Below are 27,070 nucleotides of genomic sequence, written 5' to 3' on the forward strand. Positions count from 1 at the left end.
CTGCCTGGAGGGTTGGGGAAGAGAAACATGGCAGACGACCCCAGATTTTATCAGTACCTCCATGTGTTTGTCTGCTTTGGGATGAAACAAGTCATGTTCTGGGTTCTGGAGGGAGGATCTCCAGGATGGGCACCCCCCAAGGTCAGCACTGACCATGAATAAAAAGCCTTTTTAGCAGCATTTTTAACTTGGTGTGTACAGAGAGAGGCTCTCCATAGAGAGCCGTGGTGACGGCCGCGCGGCCAGCATTTTTAACGCCTAATGAGCCACTTTAATTTGCAGCAGCCAGGGCAAGATTTGGCTGCTGCCCCTCGGGTGTCCTGGAGTCCCAGCCTTCGTCCTGCTGCTGCAGCTGGATCCCTGCCCAGGGACTTCGGCTCTCCAGACCTTGGCATAATTGCCTGGGCACTTAGAGGCAAAGTAATTAAGAGATCGGTGCCGATAAGCGCAGCGATGCAATTCATCATGCCCCGCGAGCCTGTGGAGGCCATGGCCATACATCAAGGAGCCTCAGCAGGAGGGGAAATCGTGTCCGTCCCTCCCGGCAGCAGGTGCAGATGGACATACCTGGTCTAGCAGGAGGCTCCCTGCCCACGGCAGGGGGGTTGGGACAAGATGATATTTAAGGTCCCTTCCAACCCAAACCATTCTGTGATGATTCAATGATGATGACGACGTCGGCTCGCTGTGGTGGCGGGCTGGTGGTGGGCTGGAAAGCAATGAGCAAAGGGGCACCGGGGGACCAACAGGTCCCCATCACCCGCTTTGGCTCCCAAACCCACTGATTCCCCATCCTGCTCCGTGCAGGAACCAAAACCAGCCCCAAAATCCTTCTGTCTGAGCGTTGGCTGCGTTGGAGGCACAACGGGCCCTGCTGTGTGTCCGTGGGGCTCGAGGCCATGGGGACCTTGCTTTCAGGGATGCTGGAGGGGTCCTGGAGGGCAGGAGGGTCCCGGCCCCATCGTGCTGCTCTCTCTGGGCATTGGCATCCGGAGAGTTTTGGGCCAAAGATAGATTTTTTTATTTTCTTTCTTTTTTTTTTTTAATTTTATCCCGAGTAATTTGCGATCGCGCTGGATTGAGAGCGCAACATAGGCGGAGGGCTGTGCCGCGGATTTTCGTGAGGCTCTGGGAACTGTGGTGATAAAAATCGTTTAGCTTTAATTTATAGATCTTATTAAAATAATAATAAAAAAAACCAACCCGCTCTTGATTTCCAATATAATAAGATTTATCTTTAATGTGACCAGCGCACCTTCTTCGGCACAGGGGACACCCCTGTGTTTTATTGCCCCAGCGCTGCTGCTTTATGGAGAAGGGCCGTTTGTGTCTTCCAGCTGACTTTAACGATAGGGTTTTTTCCAAACATTTGGCGGGTGGCTGGAAGTTGTGACACATGAGCTGAGGCCAGGCCCCTCTTTAGTGTCCAAGAGTGTGGGAAGGCGGTGGGGTTCAATGGAAGGCTCTCAGCTCCGTCCCAAGGAGGCACGGCACAAATTGGAGATGTTTGATGGGGACACCGAAGGAACCTCCTCCTGGCCGGCTGTTCCTGCCTTACGCTGCTCTCTCCCTGCTGCTGGAGCAGCTCTTTATGGGATGAACTGGGAGAGGGTTACAATAACCCACCTGGGTTGTTTTATACTGCTTTAGGTTGCCCCATCGGGTTCCCTATGCGAACGTGTCGCTGGGAACACGCCAACCCCATCAGGACCTCAGCAGGCACCCTACTGACAGCAGGATGGCTCAGAAGAGGGAGATGTGTGCCCCATCCGCTCATGCATCCATTCGTCCATCCATCTATCCATGGTCACCCCCAGGACCCCTCTCAGTGCCCCCAGAATGGCCCTGCCTGTCCCCCATGGCACACACCAACCCCTTCAAAGGTCCCAGGACCTCCTGCTCCCCTGGGGAAGGACTCTGAAGAAGGCTCCCACCACCTTGCAGGGACAACCCAGCCTCAGGTCAATGCCCACTGCCTTCACCTCCTTTCCTCACAATCCCCTCCCCTTCCCGAGAAAATGCCCCGATTAGGTCAATGGCACTGTGGGATGACCCCCCCCCCCTCCTCTCGCTGCCGCGTTGTGCCCCACAGATAACTATTCGCGCTGATGAACGAGCTGCTCTAAAGCCCAGGGTTTCACCCCCTGCCTGCAGCCGGGTTTCAGAGCTGTAAGCGGAGACGCGTGGGGATTGAGGTGGCATTTGTTGAGCGAGGCCACCCTGTCCCGCGGGAGCAGCCGGCTGGGAGCTGGGCCGGGAGGAGAGAGGATGAGGGGAGAAACTCAATACCCCTCTTGGCTTCGTCGTGGCTTAATTTAGAGCACGGGGGCTCTGCTGGAGGTTTTTTCCATTTAAAGCCGAACCTCATTCCTTTTGTCGTGCACAGGCCGGCTTGCAGGGCAGTAGCAGCTGCCGGAGGGTTTGGCAAAGAAGTTTCCAACTTAGTTCCCCCTTGCTACCAGCTTCCTCTCCACTTCCCCCATGGGAAGGACTGGAATCCGTCTCCTCCTCATCTCCCTCCTGCTTTGGAGCCTCCGTGGAGGGCACAAACCACCCGCAGCCCCAATCTACGGCTCTAAATTGGAGCTCTGACCTGCTGGCTGATCCTCTGTCACTTGGCCGAGTGGAGCCCAGGGCAGGGAGAGCTCGCCGGTGTCGATGCCGTCTATATTTAACCATGTTAATGCAACTTAATTCACATTAGGGCCAGTTTGGGAAGCTGCACCCTTGAGACGCCTGCTCTTCGCAGGTAGACGCCTCGAAACAGGCCAAAAGGAAAACGATGACAATTGATCAAAGGTCATTTATTCCCAGCGGTTCAGTCGTGCTTTTAAAATCAGCTGCATCCGTCAGGGACTTTCTGGCTGCTTCGCCCAGCTCCAGGGCAGGAGACAACCTTTGGCTCAGCCCAAGTGATCGGAGGACTCGTTTTCTTATCATACATTAGCTCAAAGCTGGCTGAATCCTACCGAGGAGTGCCCATATCCTCAAATAATTGCAGCAAAATCAACCTGACGTGGTTTTTTGCAGCTTAACTGTATCCACCAGGCTGTGCCAGCGGCGCCGAGCGTTGTCACCACCATTCGCTACAATGAGAGACTGAAAAAACCCAGAGCTCATCAAAAAGCGGCCTGTGACAGGACTCAACGCTGGATGAAGGCTGTCCTAGCGAGGCAATGCTGGGTGCTCACGCCGCTTCTTATCCAGCGAGGGACGGCATAACGATGACCGGCTGCAAACCGAGGCCAGAGAAATTCAAATGAGAATCGAAGGATGGGATTTTAACGGGCTGGTAATTATCCACAAGGACAAACTTCCAAGGAAGGCAGGGGCTTGTGGAGTTTTCAGATCATGCCCAGCTGAATCCATCCCTAAAAGAAATGTTGTATCTCAAAGAACACATCAAGCGTCCTGGAGAGATTCTGTGGCTGAGGACCAGGGGGATGGGGTTTTTGCAGGCAGTGAGAACAATATTTTCATGGGGTTTTTTTGTCCGAGTTGGGGGACATGGGGCTGCTGCTTCCAAGATCTGTCAGGGTTTCTTACATTCAGCAACAAAATGACACGCACTGCAAGAAAAACCGTGTCCCTGCTGCAAGAGCCAGCACAGGGAGAATTCGAGGAAGTACAGAGGAATTTCAAAACTAGCGTTTCCAAACTATTCAAAACTACTATTTCCAAACTAAGGTGAAAACTGAGAACTGGACAATTTGGCCTGTGTTCAGCGCCCCCCCCCCCCACCGTTCTGTGACAGGAGACAGAGAGCACATTTCCACCATAAACAGTTACTTACAGGCATCGGCTCTCTAAATAAACTATTTTACTGTTGTCTTAGTTCTTTTGTCAAGGGGTCTTCTGTGCTCTGTGTGTGTTTGTGCAGAAAAAAAAAAAAAAAGAGAAAATGCTTCCGTACAACCCCAAAACAAGCACATGCTATAAGGAATGAGCGCTGCAGCACTTGAGGTCTGCACCATGTGCTCGCGAGCCGTACGTGTTCTGTACCGCGCAGTGCTCCCAGTTTCGTATCTGCATTTCACGGGTTGATTCCCAGCCGCTCCAGGAAGAATTTTGCTGGGGAGCAGCGTGATCCTCGCTGCTCCGTCACGGGACAGGAGACCAACGCTGCCCGCCTATTAGAAAGGCTGGCAGATATCCTCTCCGCTACTTCTGTGAAAATATTAATTGATTCACACTTGTGTGTAAGCGAAATCAGAATCTCCAGCTGCAAGCTACCGGCCTGAATTTAGCAGCCAGCGCATAGCAAAATCCCCGCACCTCTGCCCCAGCTCAGGCAGCTTTTCAAAGGGATCCATGCTCTGCTGCAGGTCCTTAAAATATGTTGGAGGTGGGCTGATTTCTTCTCCTTGGTCTGCTCCCTCTACCCCGTGCTACATCGTCATCAGGATGGAGTTGAGCAGCAACAAACGGCAGCTCACTGCGATGAGATTGTGTTCGTCTCTCAATCCAGGATTTGTGAGCCGTAGGGAGGAGAGGATTGCGGGTTGCCAGATGCCTTTTCCGCTGATGTTACCGGCATCTTGAGCAGGAGGAATACAGCGATGAACCGTTTTGGTCCCGATTTTTGTAAGAGAGACCTGACAGCTTTGCTGAGCTATGGGCCACCGCTGGGGGAGTGGAGTGCTCTTAAGTACAGGAAGGGTTAACTCTCAGGTGCTGAGCTTCTCCTCAGGGACCTCCTCCACCAAGAACTCCATGAACTGTTTGAAGAGAGACATCTCCAAACCTAGGCAGGGCAGGAAAAAAGACAGGGACGACACCACCCTCACTGCATCCGGAGTAACTCCCCGCTCTGCTCGCTTTTTCGCTCATCTCAGCGCAAGTGGAGTCGGGACGCGATGCCCGGGCTGGGGAAGGGAGCCGCAGTTTGCCCCTCCACAAATCCACTTTGCGCTGGCGGTGGCTGGGGTTAAAGTCTCACAAACTCCACACTCACAAAAAGAGGCTGACAAAGCAAAGCAGAAAAAGAAGAGCTTTCAAGACTTTCAACCGAGAAACAAAGCGGCTCTATACAAAAATGACGAGCTCTCCATTTGCTTGTAACCCCCAAGGCCAGCTCGCTGCTGGCAGGCTGCATGTTAATGCCTTATTAGCTTGCGCTTGGTGTTCTCACCACGCTGCAGGAGAAACGGACAGAGACGCAAGGGGTTTTTCAGCATCTCCGAAAGTCCCAGCACCACTGCAGGGAGGACCTGCCTGCGTTTTGTCAGCATTTAACAAGACCTGCCTGACGGATGAACGCAGAGACCCAGGAATAGGGAATTCATAACCCGGATGGCAAGTTTCACATGGAATGAGCTGAATTTAAGGTAGGGCTGACTGATTGCAGGGGTTATCCGCACAGTCTACCTTTTCAGTGGCAACACCGCTGAGCTTCACAAAACTCTGCTGCAAATACGTTCAAGCGAAAAAACAGGTTGGAATGGTGAGGGGAGCCCCCCCCCAAAGTTCACTTGCAGATATTCACAGGCCAGGCTAATCCTCTCCCTCAACACTTAAGTACTACAGAAAGCCTGAGACAGACAGGTATCAGTGCGCTGATGAAAACAGAACTCGGTTTGCTCCTGGCACGGCTTTGGAAGGGGACTGGCATAACTTCTATATAGCAAATTCCTTCATGAGGTGACAAAGGCAGCAGCGTATTGAATATCGAGCCCTCTTGAGGAAAGCGTTGTTAAAACTAGGGAGGTTTTGCCCAAAATCACACTGCAGCATTGCAGCTTCCTAAACTGCACCAACCTACGGCATGTGCAGTCTGAGAGCCAGCTGCTTGCTAACTCTTACAATTTGCTGACACGCAAAACCTTCGCTTTTTTCGTATTTCATCTCCAGTTCTCATCCTCTTCTGCAAACGCTAAAGAAATGACATGAGCCGAGGCTGCAAAACTACACTGCCGCTGCATTTCAATTCACGGGCACGATGCCTGGGCTCTCTCCCTGTTTTGCAGTCCAAAGGACTCCCAACATCTTTCTTAACTCTTCTCTTGTTTCTGCTGCCGAATGGCCTGTAAAAAGATATCCTTCACTTGATCCATTGTGTCTTGATACAGTTTAAAATCTTCCTCTTTCTTTCTCACAGTCATCTCCAAAGCGGCCTTCAGAGCTTCATTCTCATCCAGCTGGATCACAAGCCTATGAGGAAACAAAAGGAAAACTTTCATGTGAGCTGCGGAGCTTCAAAGCAAATTAGAACAGAGCTTCAGCTCTGGGGAAGAAAACACTGAAACACATGCTCGCTGGTAATCTTACGACAGGCGTGAGAAAGAGCAGACTTAACACTTGTTCCTTCTGTCTTTGAGGCCGAAAAGAGTATTAGATGACCACGATACTTTTGAGATCTGTTTTGTTCAAGATTATAATTTTATTTTCACTAATAAGCTAGCAATCAACGCAGAAGGAAAGAAAAAGAAAAATAAGGTGTCATCCTTGCACGTGTTTTGTGTTGCTTAACATTTGCACTAGCTTAACTATATAATTATTAGGAAATTTGTGTAAGAATGACATAGACAAGCTCAAATCTGAGGCTCTGTGATTTCTACAGAGTTTGCTGGGTTTTATCTTCTGAGGAGCGGGTGCAGGTAATACCACTTCTAAGAGGAGAGCGATGAATGGGAGCTATTGCGAGTAACACAGCACAGGGGAAGGGAAACCATACCTTGTGCTCAGCTCCTCTATCTGCGATTCTAGAGGCAACCTGGAAAGCTGGGCTGCAGAGAGCTCCTTCCTATCAGTCATATTCAAGGTGGGTCTTGAGTGACTCACAGACAGGCCTGTAGATTTAATCACAAAATGGAGTTTTAGTAAAACAAGCAACAATTTTCGCTTGGTAGCACACCAAGTAAACTTCAGGAAACTGAATAAATCCTAAGGAATCTGTTCGGTTCTGCGTATATCCATGAAGGTACTGCAAATATATAGGACAGGCTTTTATTTTGATCTCCTTCCAGCAAAATTAAAACATGATGAGTTTGCATTTCTGGGCTAAATGCACTAACACGTGTGCTTACCTATTTAGAGAAGAAAAAAAATTCACCACTCAAGAGGTGTGGGGAGAGAGGTTGCCAGTGAAGACAGAGGGAAAAAAGTTGTCGAGTACCTCAGCCTTCTCCTTGTCTGTTGTTATCAGTTTTTCAGTCTTGCTCATCAGGGTGGGTACGCTTTCTTTGACCTTCCTTTTCTGGCTGACATACCTATAGCAGCCCTTCTTATTATTCTTTGCGTCCCTTGCTAAGTTCAGCTCCAGCTGTGCCTTGGTCTTCCTTGACCCCATCCCTACACAACCGGGCAGCATCCCTATACTCTTCCCAGGATCCCTGTCCCTGCTTCCACTGCCTGCGCAATTCCTTCTTGCCCTTTAATGTGACCAGTAGGTTTCGACTCAGCCATGCCGGTCTCTTGCCTTCCTTTCCTGATTTCTTACACCTGGGGATGGAGAGCTTTTGCGCTATACAGAAAGCATCCTTAAAGATTTGATCCTTTTGACCTTAAGGTTGTGTTTTACAGGACTGAGGAAAACCTGCTGTTACTTACGTGTTCTCCTCTGGGATTATCCTTTGCTAATTAGAAATTTGGACAGACAGAAAAAAAATGAAAAGCACGAATAATTTTAAAACACAACTTTGTTGTTTCTAGCTACTTAGTATCATTATCTACTTTCCTTGAATTGAGGAGACTAGAAACATTAGATTAGCAATTAGATCAGCTCCCTCTAATTTTGCACTTTCAGAAAGAGAAGAAAATATTATGTTAATTAGCGGCTTCTCTAGTCTCTATTTTATATTCAAGCTTTTTATTCCTTCTTATTTCCTCAACTATCTGGCATGAAAGCATTTAGATAACCTACACGCTCTGCTGAAGAGGTACATTACAGACTCGTAGACTCTTTTTTATTTGTACAAACTCCAGAGAGTTTTGGCACATCACAAGGGGCTGAGCTCTCTTCAAAGAAGGGTGGTGAAACAGATTGCTACCTACTCGTCCTACGGAGTTAGAGAGGATTCCTTCTTCCTGCCGATCCTTTCTACATTTGCTTTTAGGCCTTAGGCAAACAAGGCTAACGAACTAAATATTTAGTAAAGAAGGAACCTGTCACACTGGTAAGAACAGCCTGCTTCCGCTGGCTATGAAATGCCAGTCTCCCCGAGTTGAGTTACCACACGCTTCTACAACACAGTAACTTGACCAAAATGGCTCAGGACCGGGAGAGTTTATCGCTGTATCTCTTTGAGGTTGCAAAGGAAATCTAAGTGGAGGACAGGTATGACAACAGAACATCAACACTTTACACTACCAGGTTGCATAAAAGCCTGAGCACTCAAAAATTCAGCTAAATTATCCTCTAGAAAACAGCACCAAGATGTTCCCGTACTCTTTAAGGCATGGAGTCATTAAAAGCGTAGCACTGAGAGCTGTATTCCCACAACTCTCATCTGGCTACTACCTGTCCCTACAGACACCCTGATTGCTTCCTCTGGGCATCTGCAGAACCAAATCCTCCTGGGAACCACAAAGGGCATCCCACGATACTATTTCCGTGAGGCCCAGCACTGCTCTCTTATCAAGATGAATGTCCTATACCCTTAAGGCCAAAGGCTGCAGCACCTTCTTTCTAAGCACTAGGTTTCTATTAGTTTTTCTTCACTACTTTTTCTGCCCTCAGGCTCTCAGTTAATGCAGGTAAGACAGCTCTAAAAATCAGTGATTGCAGAAAAACACATGAGAAGAGTCAGTGTCGACTGGAGCCCTTTCTAAGGACACAACAGTTCTGCTTTAAGGAACAGATATGTATTTTACAGAGGGGACTAGGTTTCAAGCAATCATTCAGACCCCATAAAGGCTCCTTTCAATCCTGTTCCTGCACACCTACTTCTCTCTGTACACTGGATGGGTGAACGGCAGTGATTCCCTTGAGGTCCCGAACACCGTGCAGATGTTACACTGCAGACCTTAGCTCTCCTGTACGATTCGAGACCATCATGGATGTGATTTCTTGCATCGTGGTCCTGCTCTAGAGAGAACTTATTGCCAGGCATGGATGTGACCAAGAGCACTACGACAGGAGATGCAAAGAAATGCAATGCAGTTACAGTAGCATTTCTTACCTCAGCCTGACCCATGCCTAAGGAGAAACACCAGTGGAGATGGAAAAGTAGGTGACTGCTTATACAGGTCACAGTGCTCAGCACAGGTCAGCTCTAAGGTGATGAGGTAGCCTTAGCACACACCGTAGTGCTGGACGGAGTCATGATGGAAAGCCACGCCATGCATCTGCTGAGCTGCAGGGCAGTCCCCCCGCAGCCCAAGATCATGTGTTTCAGCTTGGGGCAGGCCACGAGCTTGTACGAGGTCTCTGATGAGGCTTGTGACCTCTCTAATCACCGTAACTCAGCCTGACGGCATCGTAGTATTTGTCAAATTGAAATTCCTATTCCTAGTGTTCATATCCTGGCATTTAAAGTCTTTTACTTTATGAAAATACAGATAAAATGGGAAACCACGGAAAAGTTTCCTTAAGAATATGTGCCATTTTATTGGTTTAGCCACTTTACGGTATCAGAGTCCTTAAGCAATAAAAGGATCTGATCAGGGAAATAAAAATTTAACATCCACCATGAATTCTTCTCCTTTAACTACGCTAGTAAGGCTTTCATATTTATAGCAGGAGATTATCATGTTCATGGGATAATAAATTACAACAGATCTAATTACTTCATCACCAGCAATAGTTTTTCATAGACACTGACAGGCCTTAAATTGGGATGCGTCCTTTAATTCTGCTCTTAACCTTCAGATGAATCTCTCAGTCAGAAGTGCAAAAGGAACATGGCAGCGGGCATGGTGGCAACATAGAGAAGCGTCAGGGTTTTTTTTTTCCTCTAGGCTGTCATCCCATGAAAACAACACATTACAAAATTCCTGGTCCCACTTAAATCTGTGGCAAAATCCTCTTGAATTAAGTGGGGCCAGGATTTCACCTTCTGTATCGGTCCACTGGTCTGAGTAGGTCCAAATGGCCGTGAGTAAGGTCAAGCGTTTGCGTACGTTTGATAGATACAAGTCCAAACGTTGTTGCTCCCTGCGAACCACAGAGGTGGGACAGGGGACAGAGCTGTAGGTAAGTGCTCCACCTCACCTGTTTTGCTCCTCAGGGGAGGTTTCTGTGCGCTTGTGTTCCTCGCCGGATCCATTTGCAGTTTTTCAAGCTGCTGTTCCAAAATGACGCATCGCCGCCGCTCTTCCTGAAGCCTCTTCTCAACTTCCAAGACTTTATCGCTGCTTTCTTCCACCCTGAGAGGCAAAAAAACCCCACAGTTCAGCTTATTTATGTCACAACTATTAAGGATCAGTCAGTCTTGATACTGAATCCTGCTTCATAGCTCCCAACAGAGGAAAAAGGAGAATTTTCCGTGCATCCAAAGGCAAAAATCCCAGAGCAGTTGTTACAGGTGACATCCTCCAAATCTGCAAAACAGAATTAATTAATGAGTACAGTTGGAAATAACGGGTTCATTAATGGAGGTTGCCTCGATCCCTTAACACTGGCTACTTGTGTGAATTTACCACGCAGATGAGCAGGCAAGCTGCACGTTCCTGAAGAGAGATCTTTTATTACAGGGATAATAAACTGCATTTTTTTAAACACACTGGGAAAATCTGGAAGGGAAGTAGTTTATAAAAACACTGTCTAGCATTTAGCTGCTTTGCACCAGTTAGCTGCAAGTAAGAAAAGGAACTTGATGTTGCTTTTAATAAACTTGGCCCTTAGACACTACCGTGGAAGGAAGCGAGTGGAAAAGAAACTGATGGTTCACTCTACAGGACAGAATGGAAGAGCAAAGTGCCTCTCTATTCACCCCACACAACATCTTGGAAAATTAACTACAAAAATGCGATGGGCTGTCCACAGATGCAGTCAGTGGGGCATCACGTGTGGGGCAGTGCCTGATACCGAAGGACTTAAAGCAGTTTAAAGCTACAGAGAAACCTGAATTGACTTACTGTATTGTTTAGCGCAGAATAAAAGTATTTCCTTCTTAACCCCATGGTGACAGCTGATTACTCCCTGAATCAAAAGACGTGATTAGTCTAATTTCCCTCCTAGCTGGCATAACTAAAAAAATATTACAACTATAATAAAATTATATCACTGTCTTAAAAATTTAGCTACAGGCAAGACTCTGACCTCCTGTGGCAGTGAATTCCCGGGCTGGCGACATGCTATGAGAAATTATATTTCTCTCAGTGGTTCTGAATCCACTGAACTTTCATGTGACCAGGTGTTCCCCTAGCATCCACGTTAGACAAAGAGCGGAGGAAAAACGACAAGACTAGTGGGCTTTTTTTTAGAAAATTTTCTGCCAGTATGAATAACTAAACTGTTCCTCTAGCTCTTCCCCTTCCCCCAGCAGGGCCCAATCCTACAAAATGTTTACAAGGGAGTATTTCCTGACAGTATGTTCTGCTCCGCAGTTAGTGATGGTGAAACGCAGTCCTAAATTCTGGCAGCTGCTGTAGAAAAATCGCGTTCACGTAACCATTCCCAGCGCCTCTCTCTGGACTTAAGCATTAGATACGTTACGTGAGCTTTGCTGACCCACACTCCAACAGGGGAAGGGAAAAGGATGAATGCCTGATTTTTTTACATATATTCATGTTGAAATATGACTGGATGCTATATTATCCTGAGGTCTTCCAAGAGTTATTGCACACAATCTCACAAAATTTACTTTACGTGCAGGAGCTCTTGATAAATGTGTGATAACCGCGGAGCTGCTGAATCATCAGTCTCCGGTACATTTTACAAGCAACCATGCATTTCATTGACTCCATGTTCTTCATTATCCCATATTCCTGATGGCCCCATTTCAGCTATCACTCACACCTCCATCCTTGTCTAATTGCATAGCTCTATTAAAGTCCCGGGGCTTACAAACACGAATAAAATTCTCCCAGTGTGTTATTTCCAGGATTTAGTCCTTAAAAGCACAGAGGATGACACCTTTACCACAGTAAGAAACAAATGTATTTTTCTGACTGTGATTAATTGTACAGGACAAAAGTTAGACAAGCGAGAAATGATAACTAGCATAAAATAAAGCAAGCAAGCAAATAGTGCCCATTGTATTCAAAAGCACGCAGACAAAAGTATATCTTTCCACAAGCTGGAATACAGATATGGGAACCAAATAATATACATTCTTTAGCTGGGAAAAAAAGGAGTAGATAAAAGATATCTAAAGAAAAAAGACTTTGCTTCCTCTGCTCTCCTAAAACATAGCTGGCTTTTAACATCATCTTAAATTGAACTGAATAATAGAAAAAAAAAAATATCACTGCTAGGCTTCAGTTAAACCAGAGGAAATTCATTTAAAAGAGGATACAGTGAAACTCAAAAGAATGTGAAAAGCTTTTGGAACAGAAGTCAGATTATAACTATAATTACAGTATTTACTACTGATGAATAATATTGCTGCCTAAATAACACCACATATATATAAATACAGGAGCTCTAGTTGTATTTAGGTGCAGCAAGCTTGAAGATGACTCCATTGTTTCTGCTCTTTGTTCTAAAAGAATAATAATAAAAAATGAATCATCAACTAGGCAGGGAAATTGAGCAGAAAAGATTTAAAAGCCCCTATTTAAGGAAGGGATCACACTGGCAGCGTATGGCGTACTGTACTTGCACGCTATAGACTCTCACACGTCTCAAGGGCTCCTTAATCACAGCATCCCACAAAGGATACTGGCAGAATCAGCCGCTACCTTTTCTGCAGCACAGTGACCAGTTCCAGGAGCCTGTCTCTTTCCACTTCAGCAGCCTGGCAGAGAGCCTTGTGCTCTGTGATCTGCGTCTGCAGCGCTTTCAAATCCGGGCTGCCAGTGCCAGCAAGCCTAAAAGCAGCAGAAGCGTAGAGAGTCTGTTTCCCATTTCACAAACGAAAGAAACGAAACAAAGACAGGATTTGAAAAACATATCAAAATACACTTGTCTGAAGCCGAAGCCAGAATGCAGAGCCAGGCTCACTACCTCCCCCCAGCATCAACCTCTATACTGCAATAAATGGAATAGAAATACTTGGAAATAAAGCCACCGTGAGTTTCATTAGAAAGGTCTTTTCCTTCAGGAGGATGTTCTCCCTTCTCATCACCCCTGAAAACAAACTTCCACCTCTGATCAATTCACTGTCACTGACTCTCCTCCCGTTGCTACTGCCAAAGTGAAAGAAGCCTACACGTGGATTCTCCGAAGTGCTGGGCTAAGCTATTAAATGGCACGCTATTGATTTTCTCCCACTGAAAGGCTTCAGGCAACATTAATGCAAAGGCCGATCTTGTGCCTAATACATGATGAAAGGAAGGGGCAGTTTTCACATGTATCCCATTATTATGTACTTCATTACTTCTCCGACCTCTCTGCACAGGAGTGTTCAGTAATATCTCCTTTAGAGCAAAAAGCAGGAGAAATCTTGGTGACTGGGGGGGAGAAAGGAAAAATAGGATTTATGGGGCATAAAACTAGCAATCAATTAAAAACTTAAGATAGCAAGAAGACACTCAAGCCTGTGTCCGAGCTCTTTGGCAGTATCGGGTAGAAAGGAAGGTGGAAGAAGCTGTTTGTTACAGAAAGAAGGCAGACAAGGACAAGGCTTGCCAGCAGCTTGCGGAGCGTGGCAGGAAACCTCCCTTGTTTATGATGAAGTTTATATACATACCTTCCAGGCGTGATGTTATTACTGAGAAGGGGAGGCTTAGTAGCTGCCGACTCTACAAGCGTATGGCCCATCTTGGACACTGTGCTGAGAGGAAGAAAGCTTTGTTAGGCACTGAGCTCTACAGAGGGCAATCCTCCAAGAACTCGGGTCATTTTCCAGTGCCTGTTTATTGCTGCCTTGTAGGGAAAAAGCCTCCCAGAGCCTCCTGAGCGGGTATCACACAGGCCCTGCATGCACAATAACTCCGCTCGCTCCCCGACTCCACACTGCAAATACACCTTGTGTCTCCAATGCGTAAAAACTATAGCTCAGTGTTTGATTTTTGCGCTTCTGGGGATACTTTGCTGGCGCTCCAGACCAGCACTGTGGAGCTCCGTGTCGTGGAGCAGCCACACAGCAGCTCGTGAGCGGGAATAGCTCTCGACCCTGCTCGGCTCCCACAAATGGCCACTGATGCTCTGTTTCCTCGCAGGCGCTGCCTTGGACCCTTGCACTGAGCACTCTCATCTTACGTCTTCACCCACCAAGATGAGAAACAAGCACAGGTTACTGTTCTTGTTTGATGGTGTTTGCACGTGGCATGCTTTCATAACCATACCTCAAACCAGCACACCAACGGAGCTGGGTGCACAACTTCTACTTCCAAATGCCCCTTAAAAATATACTTTTCTGAACCCTTCTACTTTGTGGATGCCCTCAAGAAGATGCGTCAGGCTTACTGTTGTAAGAGGAGGAGTCAACTGATAACACCAGGGTATCACTTCCAGGCTGGATGAGCTTTATGCAAAATGGTATGTGTGCTTGGGACATCCAGTTCTAGCATGTGTTTGTTTTCTGAATTTGAGCTCAACTGCCTAAAGGCAAATCCCTGTAGACAGAGCCCACGTTTCCTTGCCCTTAGGCTGCAGCTAATAGAGGATAAAGTCTTAATATTGTGGAACAGGCAGAGCTGCCTTCTAGGCTAGGAGTGGTTAATCCAAAAAATCAAGTTAAAGTTGATAATGACAGAAATGGCCCAGTCTAAAAATGCAGATTTTAACTTCGACATCTCCAAGGGGCTTTAGTTCCTATTTATAGCGTTTTTCATTTCATCTTTCCTGATAGGAAATGATGATTCACTAAAGCAAAATGGAATAGAGACTTCATCAGCATATTAAAGTTAATGGAATGAGTGAGCCCTGCTGACCAAGTTATTAACGGCTCTTGCAGTTTTCAGACTCATTCATTGCCCACCTGACATGTCAGCTATTTTCACGACAGAGCTACGTTAGCCACGTACACAAGCAATAATTCATGCATCGCACTTAGTGGCTTCTACAAAGCCATTACTCAGCCTGCTTTTCCCGCTTGCCTTCCTGCTTACCATCAGCAGACGTACGAAGTGAAAAAGTGGAGGAAATATAGATTTGCTACATGAGAAGAGAACGACTTCTGCACAGTTAGAAGTGGGAGAATAAAGTCAGTCAGAAGAATAGAACAAGGGAGACGTAGAAACTTTCAAAGTAAGGATGTTTTAACTCTAACTCAAAAACACTGAGAAGAACTTTTCTTAAACTTTGTAGTAATGCTCTACTTAGACTCAGGGATACATCAGACAATTTTAAAGCCAAATTCAGTGTCTACAGTAATGTGGCAGGCGAGTTAAAATTACATGGAAAAAAACAGCTGCAACTTAACTTGATGAAAAATATCCTCTTTCCTCAGAAGACCAGTCCCAAATCCCCATTGTCAATTAGACCATGAACTCTTTAGCAACAAAACCAGCATTTTAACAGGAAAGGATATAACTTGCTCTGGTGTTATGGTCCCTTTACACCGCCAGAGTGACACAGAGTCACATCAGACTAAACAAAAATCAGATTTACTGCTGTATTAAGATTAGTGTAATTTACATGGTTCTCAGTGAGGCTTTAAAAAGGGTGTTTGTTAAGAGCAAACGATGTGGTGTGTTTTCAACGTTTCTGCAAGTAAATCCTACTTGAAGCGTATTTATTGATTTAAATAATGCGCCAGTGATTTAGTGCTTACCTAAAATGGCATTTTGCATTAAATTGCCACCCTGCTTTCAGAAGTCTGCTCATTAGAAGCCCCGTTTCTCATAAGAGAGAAGAATCACAGGCACTTAAGCTAACCACATAAACATTATCTGAGCTGGAGAAAGAGAATTAGCTGCACTACAATCATGCCAAATGTAGTAATGTCTGCAAGTCTGTATATCTTTCTCTGTTCCAGGACGAAAAGTCCAAGAGATAACGTGATTAGAGATTCCCATATACTGTAAGCAGGCTGCCACGGCTGTTGGCACACAGCGCTTGGGGTTTTGTTGGGAAATTGTCTGGGAAAACCATGCTTCTGAATAACTCACAACAATTTTAAACATTGACATTCGGGTCTTCTTACCGAGCAGATCCAATCCTTCCAACCTGATTGCTGCCTGATGCCAGAGGCTTAAGCAGAGTAAAACCTGGATCTTCTGAGTGCTCAGAAGGTGGTGTATCAGCAGCAGCTCCTGAACCATCCCCTCGATGGGCAGATTTCTTCTGTTAATGTTGAGCAGGTTACAAAACCAATTACACAGTTCAAAGGAAAATAGTCGCATCAATGCCTAATCAAGCAGCTTACGATGATTGCTACAAGCACACCAGAACTTTTGTTTTACAGGACCTCCTGGGAAACTTTTCTTTAGTTTCTATCCATTGCAGGATGGGAACAAAACAAAAGTCAGTAAAAAAACGCAGTTTCATATGAAACTGTGCTCTGGCAACAGTACCACCTTGCCTCTGTCAGTTTGCAACACCAGACCACCAAAGTCAGAAACATTTTTAACATACTAGTCTACAAGGGGACAACCTTCCCAATTCTTTCAGCTGTACCATGAAATTTCCACATGCCCGAGACCCATCAGACTCAGATTAATAGTCTGGAGATCTGTGGGAGAGGAAGTTTTTGAAGTGGTTTACAGTGGGAGATGAGAATAACTTACTAGGGGTTCCATCACTCCATGAGGGGATGCAGCTGGGTGCCACGGCAGCCTGCTGATGTTGCCCTCACCTGTGTTTCTTTGCTTGCTTCCTTTGCCAGCCAAGGAAGCTGAATACTAAGAAGTCCCCGTTGCAGCCCAACCCTTGCTGTCAGACTTGTGGCACAGTCTTGGCACAAAGCCACATGTGGATGTGACTGGTATTTCTATGTTTTCTGTTGCTTAAACAGCTTGAAGAAAAGTTACATACAAACAGGAAAGAAACTTAAGAGTTACAAGAAAGAATTCCTGCTTTACCATTCCATCACGAGAGACCTTCAGTAGGTCAGGTATCAGTCTCTCAAGCTAGCAACCATCTCAAACAACAAGAGAGAAGGAATTGGAAGAGCAGATCTAAACCGATTACAAAGTGTGCTCCTCCAGTTCATTTCTTCTGGCTGCCTACCTGAAGTGTGAGCTGCCCAATCTCCTCTTCCAGCTCTTTAACCTTTGCTTCTCGTTCAGCCACCATCTGTCTGAGCTGCTCTATAAGGCAGTTTTGTTTCTGAACCTCACTGTTCAAGCGCTGCCCTAGCATCTGCTGGGACTCCTTGCTCTTCTCGTCCTGGTAGCTCAGGTGCTTTAAGATCTCCTGCATTTCCTTCTGTTGTCTCTGATAAAATAGAAACAATGAGTGAGATCTTCACTTTTGTACACAATGATTATGAAGGCTCCCTGGGTGTTTTACACCCTCCAAGACAACTACCCATTTAGGAACGCCAGGGAAAGCCACTGCCCTGCCAAACCCATTCCCTGGTGTAAGCACCCTGAGGTCACTAACGCTGCTCCAAGAATTTGGTCCCTTCTGTTTTAAGCATGAGATCACCTTGTCTCGTTCTCAGCATCTATCCCTTGAAAAGACTGCGCAGCACTTCTTGCAGCACCCAGACAGATGCGGCTGGGTAAGGACAGTCTGTCCCCACTGGCCCTTGCTGTCATATCAAGACTTCAGTGACTGGATGGTGCAAGTAGAAAAGACCTGAGCAACTGAGATTCAGTTTGCTGGCAGCTTTGCTCCTGAGCGTAGCAGAAAAGAGAGCAAAAAAGGCCAGTTTTTGTCAAAGGAGGTGACTTTTTCATAAAGTGGATAAAAGTAAAGATTTCAATTTGCTTTTGCGCGAAATTAGAACACAATCAGACGGTGTGATAAGTCACATTAAAAGATGAGGGTGGTATGGGATGCCAGCTATGCGGCTAGGCTGTTTTTACCTGTGGGTTTTGGAGCTTTTCTCACACTGACAAATCAAATACTTGCCAGACAGTTTGTTCTGTCCGGCCAACAAACTACAAGCAAGGTGCTTCTTTCGCGTAAGGGATAAAACAGCTTAACCATTCCTTCCCAAGTAAACTCACATCTTTCTGTACTAATTTTAGTGAGAATGCTCTGACTTAGAAAAAGTGACAACTGTTATTTGGCTCTTCTGTAATCTTCCTAATCTGCTGGTCAGTACCCAGCCTCCCCGCGGCTGCCTGGTGTGCAGAAAGGTGAACGCCAGCTTAGTCAAAGCACGTCCTAGCTAAAACCTACGTACAGAAGCAAGGAAATGTGATTTGAAACTTGTGAGGAGCTGTATCAGGAAAAACTCCACTAGGAAGTAGCATATTTTCTAATTTTTTTTCATTGTTGTAATTGGGGAAAGATTGTTTAGAACCATGGCAGGACAAAAGGATCCTGCAAGACCATGATAGCTGCCATTTATTTCAGCATAACTGCATCTCAGGTCCTGGGTTTGAAGGGGACAACTCTTCTCAGCTCCAGCTATTTCAAGTGAATGTCTACACGGTTTAGTACTCATGGTTCAGCTTGTGTGTTTTGGGCTGTGTAACACAACAAATTAAAGCACAAGATTGCAGGCATTCTAAGAAAAAAAATCTATCGGCGGAGCTGAAAGCAGAACAGAGAATACAGTCCAGCTTCATGGCTCAGGAATGAAGCCCTTCCTCTACCTACCAGACAATCCTATTTCAGTCCTTCTGCAAAATGTTTCTTACAACCCCTTAGAGACACTTGACTACAGCTGTGTCACGCCTGGTGCTGTCGTACAGCCTTTACATGATCTGATCCAAAGTGAAGGGCTCTAGCTGACTAGGAAACCTCTGGCTGTCACAGTTTGATTCATCAGGCCCCCGTATACCCTAAGGTTGTCTGTGTCACCATGTCATTAAATGACATCATGTTTCATCACTTATAGATCTGCAGGGGCTGGGACCAACAGTAATAGTCAGACTGTACCAGTAAGGCGTCTATGAGCTCATCATCGTGTTTTCCTTTCTCCAGCAAGGTTACGATCTGTCCCTTCAGGGTTTTCACTTCGCTGCACAGTACTTTGTTCCTGGCTTTTGATGCGTCGAGTTTTTTTTTCACTTCCTCATGACTTTTTTGGAGTGCGTCATGTTCCCCGGTGAGTTTCTGCAGTGATGCAAACACATCATAGGAAACGACAGTTATAGGCTATCACTAAGCCCCAGGTGCTCTGGTAGAATCCAAAAAAATGGAACTGGCATACCATATCATCCCTAAATAGGTAGAAATTATAAACGATACTACTCACTGCCTCCTTGCCAGCATCAAAAAAGGTCTGTCTGCTCAGGAATACAAGCGGACTAGGTTGATTCAGTACGTGCCAGGAAGCAAATGATAATTTTGTGTTAAAACCTAATTCTGTACGCTCCCGCTTTTTCATTTGCCTCATCACTCTCCATGGGGAAACTCTCTCCCTTCCAGATACAGGGTGGTGATGCCACGCTGAGTACCAGAAGCAGTCCTCGGCATACGCTGCCCCCTGAGCCATGCCTTCACCTAGATGAAACTGGTCAGGGAGCATGTCAGCAGTTAAGTAATAATGGACAAGTACAGTGGAAGTTGTTGCGAATGGAGCCTGAAATACAAAGGCAGAAGTGGAACCACGCAGATGACAGTTACTGAGGAAAGCCTTCTCTGTGCTGTGTGCCTGTTGCTATAAATCTTCTCTTTCATTCTCACGGCCAAGAGTGAAAGGTGTGTATCACCCCATTGCTCATTCTGTTGCACAGTTAAATTGCGGTGAGAAAAGCAGCAGCTAATCAAGCTCTGTGCTGGTGCCAGATGGCCATTAGAGAAGCAAATCTAGGAAAGGAGCACAGGGAGATGTGCTTTGCTAACCTGAATATGTATAGCTTGACCTCTACCCTCCACGTTTCTTGTGGACACAGGCCTACACGTCCTTTTCACCTCATGGTTTCACTGGCTATAGCCTCTCTCAGCCTCTAAACACTGGATGCCTGTTTATTTTTGTAGCTACTGCATGTGATAGATGGAGACTCATTTTCAGAGGGAGTCTGGTGTAATTCTCAGCTTCGTTCTGTTCAAATGTAGAAGACCTTAGCTATACAGATATACGAGGTGTGAGGGGGAAGTTTGTATTTATGCACATCTGGCCACAGGGTGAGTGGGATGCTACACAGTTTGGATGCAGCTGTAGCAGGGCTTCTTTCTACACATGCCTTCGGTATAAAGCCAGTGCCAGCTGCATTGCAACCCAGAGCATCTCTCCCTCCTTCCAACATCACCTATCAGGCACAGTTGACATTTCAGGCCACATTTCAGGCCAAATGGATGCATCTGACACTTGAATTGTGAAGCAGAGGGGAAGACCAAATCTTGTACTGCAGAGGCATGCAACAGTGCAGTCCAGACAACAAGCCTGGTAGCCTTTTGTTCAGTCTGTGAAGTGTGGCAGAACTTGCTCCATCAGATCGGGTGGGCTTCTGAAATGGTGTAACGTACACCCTGAAGGTAACGCAAGTTATTACACACTACATACCCAAACAGGACTCTGTCAGCTCACAGGTTTTTACCTCCAAGGTGTCTTTCTTTTCTTTTTCCAAGCTGCGAATCTTCAACAAGTTCTTCTCTCGGGCTGACAACTTCCTTGGATCGGTAAGTGCCAGCAATTCCTCATCAATCTCACTCAGTGATGTTCTGGTCTTGTTTTGACCCAACTGATTCTCCAGCTCTCGAACCTAGGGGACAATAACGACAACTCATCCAGAGCCTTTACAAGGAGTACAGTGGTTCAGCATCAAAGAGGACATAACCAAAGGGAGCTCAGAGTGCAGTACATTACTTCTTGACATTTTCTTGGTTAACTAACACAGAGCAGTGCCTGTTCTTTCAAATTTAAATTTGTTAGCTGCTTACAAAGAATGCAGATGCCTAGGGCATCTGTGCAGCAGGAGATATGACGTCAGACCTACAGGAGACTCAGGACACATGGGAGATCCGTGCATTATTGGAGCCACATGTGGAGGCCAGGCATGCACGCCAAAGAATCTTGAATGCCACTAAACACACGTGTGGGCAACAGAATAATACCTTGTGTCTCCTCTAAAAGGGCAAACACCCACTCACCCACATACATTTAGGCATCTTGGTCTTTAGCAGAATCACCATCCAGGATGTCCACAATGAAAACATCTAAGGCACAGTTCACTAGCCTGACCATAGGCACCTGGTGCTGTTTTAGGTGCCCTGGGATACTGGGAACACATATGAAACATAATCTACAAGACACCCATTCTCCTCTGGAGAGATGATCAGAGGTCAGAGGGATACCCTACTGGCATTAGACATCTACGTGTGGCCAAGTGAACTCAGCCCCAGCATCTCAGCTATTCACTACAGACTTTTATAGTCAGTAGAAGGAAATGGGCACTGCTACAGCACAGTTCCTCTGCCCTGTTCTGGAGGTGTCTTCTTAGATAAGATGCACCTACCTCACTTTTGATCCAGTGACTATATTGACAGGATCCCCTGACTACACCAAGCTGACTGTGCAGTTGACAGGCCTGAGGTCCCATCCAGAGGGACCTGGACAAGCTTGAGAAGTGGGGCCGTGTGAACCTCATGAGGTTCAACAAGGCCAAGTGCAAGGTTCTGCACATGGGTATGGGCAACCCTGGTATCAATACAGGCTGGGGGATGAAGGGATTGAGAGCAGCCCTGAGAAGGACTTGGGGGTGCTCGTGGATGAGAAGTTCAACATGAGCCGACAATGTGCGCCCGCAGCTCAGAAAGCCAACTGCATCCTGGGCTGCATCCCCATCAGTGTGGCCAGCAGGGCAAGGGAGGTGATTCTGCCCCTCTACTCCATTCTGGGGAGACCCCACCTGGAGTACTGTGTCCAGCTCTGGGGTCCACAACATAAGAAGGATATGGACCTGTTGGAGTGAGTCCAGAGGATGCCATGAAGATGATCAGAAGGCTGAAGCAGCTATGCTGTGAGGACAGGCTGAGAGAGCTAGGGTTGTTCAGCCTGGAGAAGAGAAGGCTCCAGGGAGACATTATAGCGGCCTTCCAGGGGCCTGCAGGAAAGATAAAGAGATGGACTCTTTATCAGGGAGTGCAGTGACAGGATGAGGGGTAATGGTTTTAAACTGAAAGGGTAGATTTAGATTAGATGTTAGGAAGAAATTCTTTACTCTGAGGGTGATGAGACACTGGCACAGATTGCCCAGAGAAGTTGTGGATGCCCCATCCCTGGGCACCTGGAGGTGTTCAAGGCCAGGTTGGATGGGACTTTGAGCAACCTGGTCTAGTGGAAGGTGTTCCTGGCCATGGAAAAGGGGTTGGAACTAGATAATCTTTAAGGTCCCTTCCAACTCTAACCTTTTTATGATTCTGTGATTCTATGATGGGTACAGAAGGGGCCTGAGGAGACTGACTCAGAAAAATATTTCTACATTATGGTACAGTACAGTACATACAGTCTTCAGACGAATCCCAGCCAGGGGGTCTAATGGGAGGAAAATGTAATTTGCTCAAGGGAAAGTAAAGGTTAATAATTTCAGTCAGAGTGCAAAAATCACAGTTTGTTGACATATAATTAAACAGCAGAAAAATAGGAAGAATATATATCAAAACACCTGAAAGAAGTTTTTATTTATGATGCAGACAAAACTGCCTTCTTGTTCCAAGCTGACATTTCAGCTAGACTGTGCCCTTCAGAAGATTCAAGAGTTAAAGATTTTACTGAAGTTCCTGTGGGAACAACTTGAAAATCTTATCTGTCCTCAATTCTTCCCATCTGACTTTATGCACTGAACAAAGGTGTCTAAGCGAGAGCACAGACACTGACAGGGCTCCTTCTGTACTCAGTGGAGAGAGGCACCTTCAAAACACCCTGGGATTTTAACTAGGCTGCCATAGCTCTCCAAGGCCACTGAACTTTCTCCTTTGGCGCAGATGTGAAAGATTCCTAGCTTAAATACTGAAACTTGCATTTTGCAATAGACTAATTAATATAGTTTGCAGAAACTATGAAAGGCCCTACACACATTAACACACATTTAAAATTTGGCACCCTGACACCATACACACACATGCGCGCACACACACAGATGAACTAAAACATACCAAAACCTATTACAAAAGTTACCATAAAGTGTTTTGCTTTCCTCAACACAGAAAAAGACCGACTATGTATTTGCAGTAGACGTTGTTTGTACTGGGACACACCTTATAAGCAGGTACAGATGTTAAGAATTACTTAATGAAGAACTAATAGTATCTTTATCTTAAACTGAGGTAATATCTATACTTAGAAAGAGCACCCCAGCACCCAGCTTTCATGGCACTATGCAGGGTCTTAACTCACCTTGCTCTGGAGAACAAGAATTTGCTGGGCTCGTCCACGCCAGCTGCCAGAATTGGTCAAAAGACTTTGAATATTCACGTCTTCACCAACTTCCTTTGCTAAAAGCTAAGAAAAAGGGATTAACATCAACAATAAGGCTGGGCTGAAATACATGTGTTGGGGAGGGGGGAAGAAAAGCTCTCGAGCAGTAAACACAAAGCACTGTATCCATACACAGTATATGTATCGTCTGTATCTGATATCCAGTATCCAGCGTGATGTAAGCTCTTTCAGATCATTATCACAGTACAAGGTGCTAGTGCTTAGGAGGGGTTTGGCTAACATGAATTATTTCACTTTGTGAGGTGTATAATTCAGTATTTTGATGTTTGAGTAATATTCTTTGCTCTTTTAAAAATGCAAATCTGTGTTTTGCTGCCTGCCTATGGAGAGTGTCAAACTGTAATGTCTTGCTGTATAGCTGGGTGTCAAACTCTGATACTTCTGTAAAAAGAGGATTTCAAATTCATCACCAAGGTTTACTGAGCATTACTAACAGTTTTCAATATATGCAATTATTTTTCACATGATGAATACTTAACCAGAACTAAATAGGAACAGAGTAGAGATATTGTCTTAATACACCCCCTTGCAGTCAGGAACTGATCCAATCTCTCTTGCACGATTCCAGCACAGCCACATTAACGAGAGCTAAAGTTAGTATGAAGAGCATTTAAATTATTTATAAAAAGGTCAGTAGAGTTCTATTTTTAGGACTATATTCTCTACTCTGATCTGCATTGCAGGTCTCTTACGCAAAGTAATGAAACCAAAGGAAACAGAGCACATAGTAACGCATTAAAATCCATCATGAATAAAAGAGGAAAAGGTTACTCTGGATGTCACTCCAACAAACTGTTTAAATATGTGCTTTAGTTCAAGCGCGGTTTTTAATCCCATCAACTTCCATGGGACCGAAGCCTACATTAAAAGTAAATACATAATTAAATGTTTTGGAAAGAAGGAAAGGGCCTGAACGTATGCTTCAAGTGAATCACAAACCTATTTTGCTGAACTGGGACTTTCAAACCTTAAAGAATCTGTACCCATCACAGCAGTAGAAATAGTGGATACAGTCATCCAGCTGTGCTGGCAGAGCATGAAATCTTTGCGTCAATGTGAATATCTTTCCAGTGCAACCACTACACCCGTGTCTCTTCTTACCTCCTGACAGTTCACTGGAATACTTCATGGAGGCTAATCAAAGCTCAAAAGAAAAAAAGCCTCCTTCTGATTTCACAAGAATACACCCCTTGCACAGGACCCCTGCCAGACTGTGTCCTGCGACAGTACCTTTTGAGTCATCTTCAGTTCCTGTTTTGCAGACTGGAGTTGGTTACGATACTCCATCACTTTAAAGTTGGCTGTGGTTAATTTTTCTTGCAGTGCTTTCACCTCTGGACTTTCAGCCTTTGAAGAGAAGAATGTACTTGGTAAGAACAGAATCCTTGGGGAAAAACTGAAGTGTTTAAGATCCACAGATCCATCAGGATCGGAGAATCTTTTTTTCCCAGACCCACGCAAACATCTTCCCTAATTTTTGGGATCATACAGAAGGTACAAACAGAGCAATTTAGTCACAAAACTAGTGACAGGGATACACGCTTGTCGTAAGGAAGGAAATGCACAATAGGAGAGAACTAAATATCAGCTTCTGATTTCCTCTCTTCAATTACAATTCATACCAAGTCTCCGTCGATCATCTTCAGAGTTGATTGCTTGATTCCTGCATCATCACCACCAAGAGAATGTATTTTTTCCACAGCTGTCTGTAGCTGGAAAAAAAAAATGCATTGTTATTGTAGAGTAGACAGATTGAAGAGCATACCTCCATGAAAGATTAATTAGAAAAAAGTAGAACAGAAATTTCGACAATCCTGAAACTTTGTTTACTCTAGAAAAAAAAAAAACCACTTTGTTTCCCCTTCTTTTTTAAATACGATCAGTAGGAAGGCAGATAATTTTTCCTGAAATGCTTTCCAAAGAAGCATGTATTATTTTGTGGTGGAAGACCTTCAATGAAAATGTCTCTGACTTGCTGAGATGGCATCAGTTATCAAGTATGGAGACTTCTGCGAGATTTTATCACCACAGGCTCATAAAATAAGTGCTTATATATATAAATGCAAATACAATACAGTAGGGTACAAATCAGGCTGTTGTCTCCTGTGGTATTTGGGATGCCACTCTTCAGGAAAATCATTGGATATTTCATAAAGAGCACATAGTTCTATTTACCAGATGAATGTAAATGGACAAATGATTACTTAGTAATGGTGTTAAGGCTCTTTTTCTTTAGCTGTAATGTAGCATTTCTCAGCCTCTGAAGAAAATGTCTCTTATTGCTTGTCACAGTTTAGGAAGGCAGGCACATAGCCCTTCCTCTGAATCCTGTCCTATGTTGAGGTTGCAAAGATTTCTTATTGGACTGGAGCGCAGGGAATTTGGAGCTGGAAAGGCTGGGAATTATTGCTTTAAAGGGCTGAGACTTCATTCTTTGAGGTGGGCAGAAAATCTTGATTATTTGCCTTAATAAAAGAAAGCTCTAAGGAATAGCTTCTTCGTTAAAGTGATATCTGGGGAAACAGAGAGTGTAACTCAGGCCCAGCTCCTATGTCACCCCTTCTTTGCAAGTAAATCAATGGTTAGGTCATCCCTTCTACCCCGTTCATAAACTCTTTCAGTCAATGGACTGAGAATGAGAAATTTCAGCTAGCGTTGGCAGCTCCGAGGTCAAATTCTAAGGAAATTTTTTGCAAACATCCGTTTGCAGTCTTTGTTTACATGTACCACCCTTTGCTAAGTGATTGCTCAATCGCTCAGCGGCCACACCTTCCATTTTGTTTGTGGGAACATAGTCATGTTAAAACACTTACGGTTTACATATTTTTCAGTTTTCATACAAAGAGCTAACAATTATGTAAAATAAGAGTGCTTTCTGGTGGTGAAAGTACACATTGTGATGCCTTTGTAAGGTACCATCACCACAATTCATTTAGCAGAGTTTAAGGCGTCTAGATGTAGGCATACAGGGTGAGACTCAACTCACAAATTAACACTTTCCCTGTTTTCAGTGTGTGTGTCTCTATAAAGAATCGAGTCTAGTCAATATAATAGAAATCTAGTCTTCAGCTCACTCTACAGCAGACACCTACGTTACATCAAGTGGATGCACTGACTGCTTACTCGGTTTTGTTGCCCACTGCTGCTGCACCAGGACTGCCAGTCCTGTCATGTCTAACTGCCCCACAGGGATGTCTCAGCGGTCAAGCGGCATCTCAGACTGTACTTTCATGCTTATGCACGGGCAACTGAATTGCGCTTTAGTCGCCATGGTTCTTTCTACAACCAATGGAAAAAGACGAGTGTGTCTAGACAGTGAACCAGCTTAGCTGAAGTGTTACTACAGAAACGTGAATCCCCGCAGGTTCCTGCCTGTGAGAGCTCTCCTCTTTCATCACTCAACATTTTTCACAGATACCTCCGACTGTCAAACATCGCTTTAATTTTACCCATCTTTTACATCTTCATATAGTTCTACCGAACAAGTACAATCCACAAACTCAGCCAGTGACCATTAGTTTAGAGAAGGGCCATCCCAAACGAGGTTGTGAGAAAATACAGACCATTGACCAGGGCATGGT

At 45.3% G+C, this 27,070-nt stretch overlaps 1 protein-coding gene across 4 annotated transcripts in view; it reads right to left on the minus strand.

Moving 5' to 3' along the window:
* Window positions 1-1,136: 1,136 nt before the first annotated feature.
* The window catches only part of CCDC13 (coiled-coil domain containing 13), a 36,354-nt gene continuing 10,420 nt past the window's right edge, over window positions 1,137-27,070 (minus strand). The window contains exons 6-17 of one of the 4 annotated variants that reach the window (XM_054192519.1): window positions 25,112-25,201; window positions 24,720-24,836; window positions 23,388-23,492; window positions 20,590-20,754; window positions 18,986-19,162; window positions 17,159-17,365; window positions 16,134-16,273; window positions 13,734-13,817; window positions 12,784-12,912; window positions 10,151-10,305; window positions 6,674-6,788; window positions 1,137-6,150 (exon numbers count right to left, since the gene is read on the minus strand). In XM_054192519.1, coding sequence (XP_054048494.1) covers window positions 5,991-6,150; window positions 6,674-6,788; window positions 10,151-10,305; window positions 12,784-12,912; window positions 13,734-13,817; window positions 16,134-16,273; window positions 17,159-17,365; window positions 18,986-19,162; window positions 20,590-20,754; window positions 23,388-23,492; window positions 24,720-24,836; window positions 25,112-25,201 — 1,644 coding nt within the window. In that variant the 3' untranslated portion in view covers window positions 1,137-5,990. Of the gene's footprint in view, window positions 6,151-6,673; window positions 6,789-10,150; window positions 10,480-12,783; window positions 12,913-13,733; window positions 13,818-16,133; window positions 16,274-17,158; window positions 17,366-18,985; window positions 19,163-20,589; window positions 20,755-23,387; window positions 23,493-24,719; window positions 24,837-25,111; window positions 25,202-27,070 lie in introns of those variants that run through there. The other 3 variants (XM_054192520.1, XM_054192522.1, XM_054192523.1) reach the window with 3 other exon arrangements.

Source organism: Rissa tridactyla, chromosome 2, assembly GCF_028500815.1.
Source record: "Rissa tridactyla isolate bRisTri1 chromosome 2, bRisTri1.patW.cur.20221130, whole genome shotgun sequence".
In the NCBI taxonomy this organism is placed as follows: Eukaryota; Metazoa; Chordata; class Aves; order Charadriiformes; family Laridae; genus Rissa; species Rissa tridactyla.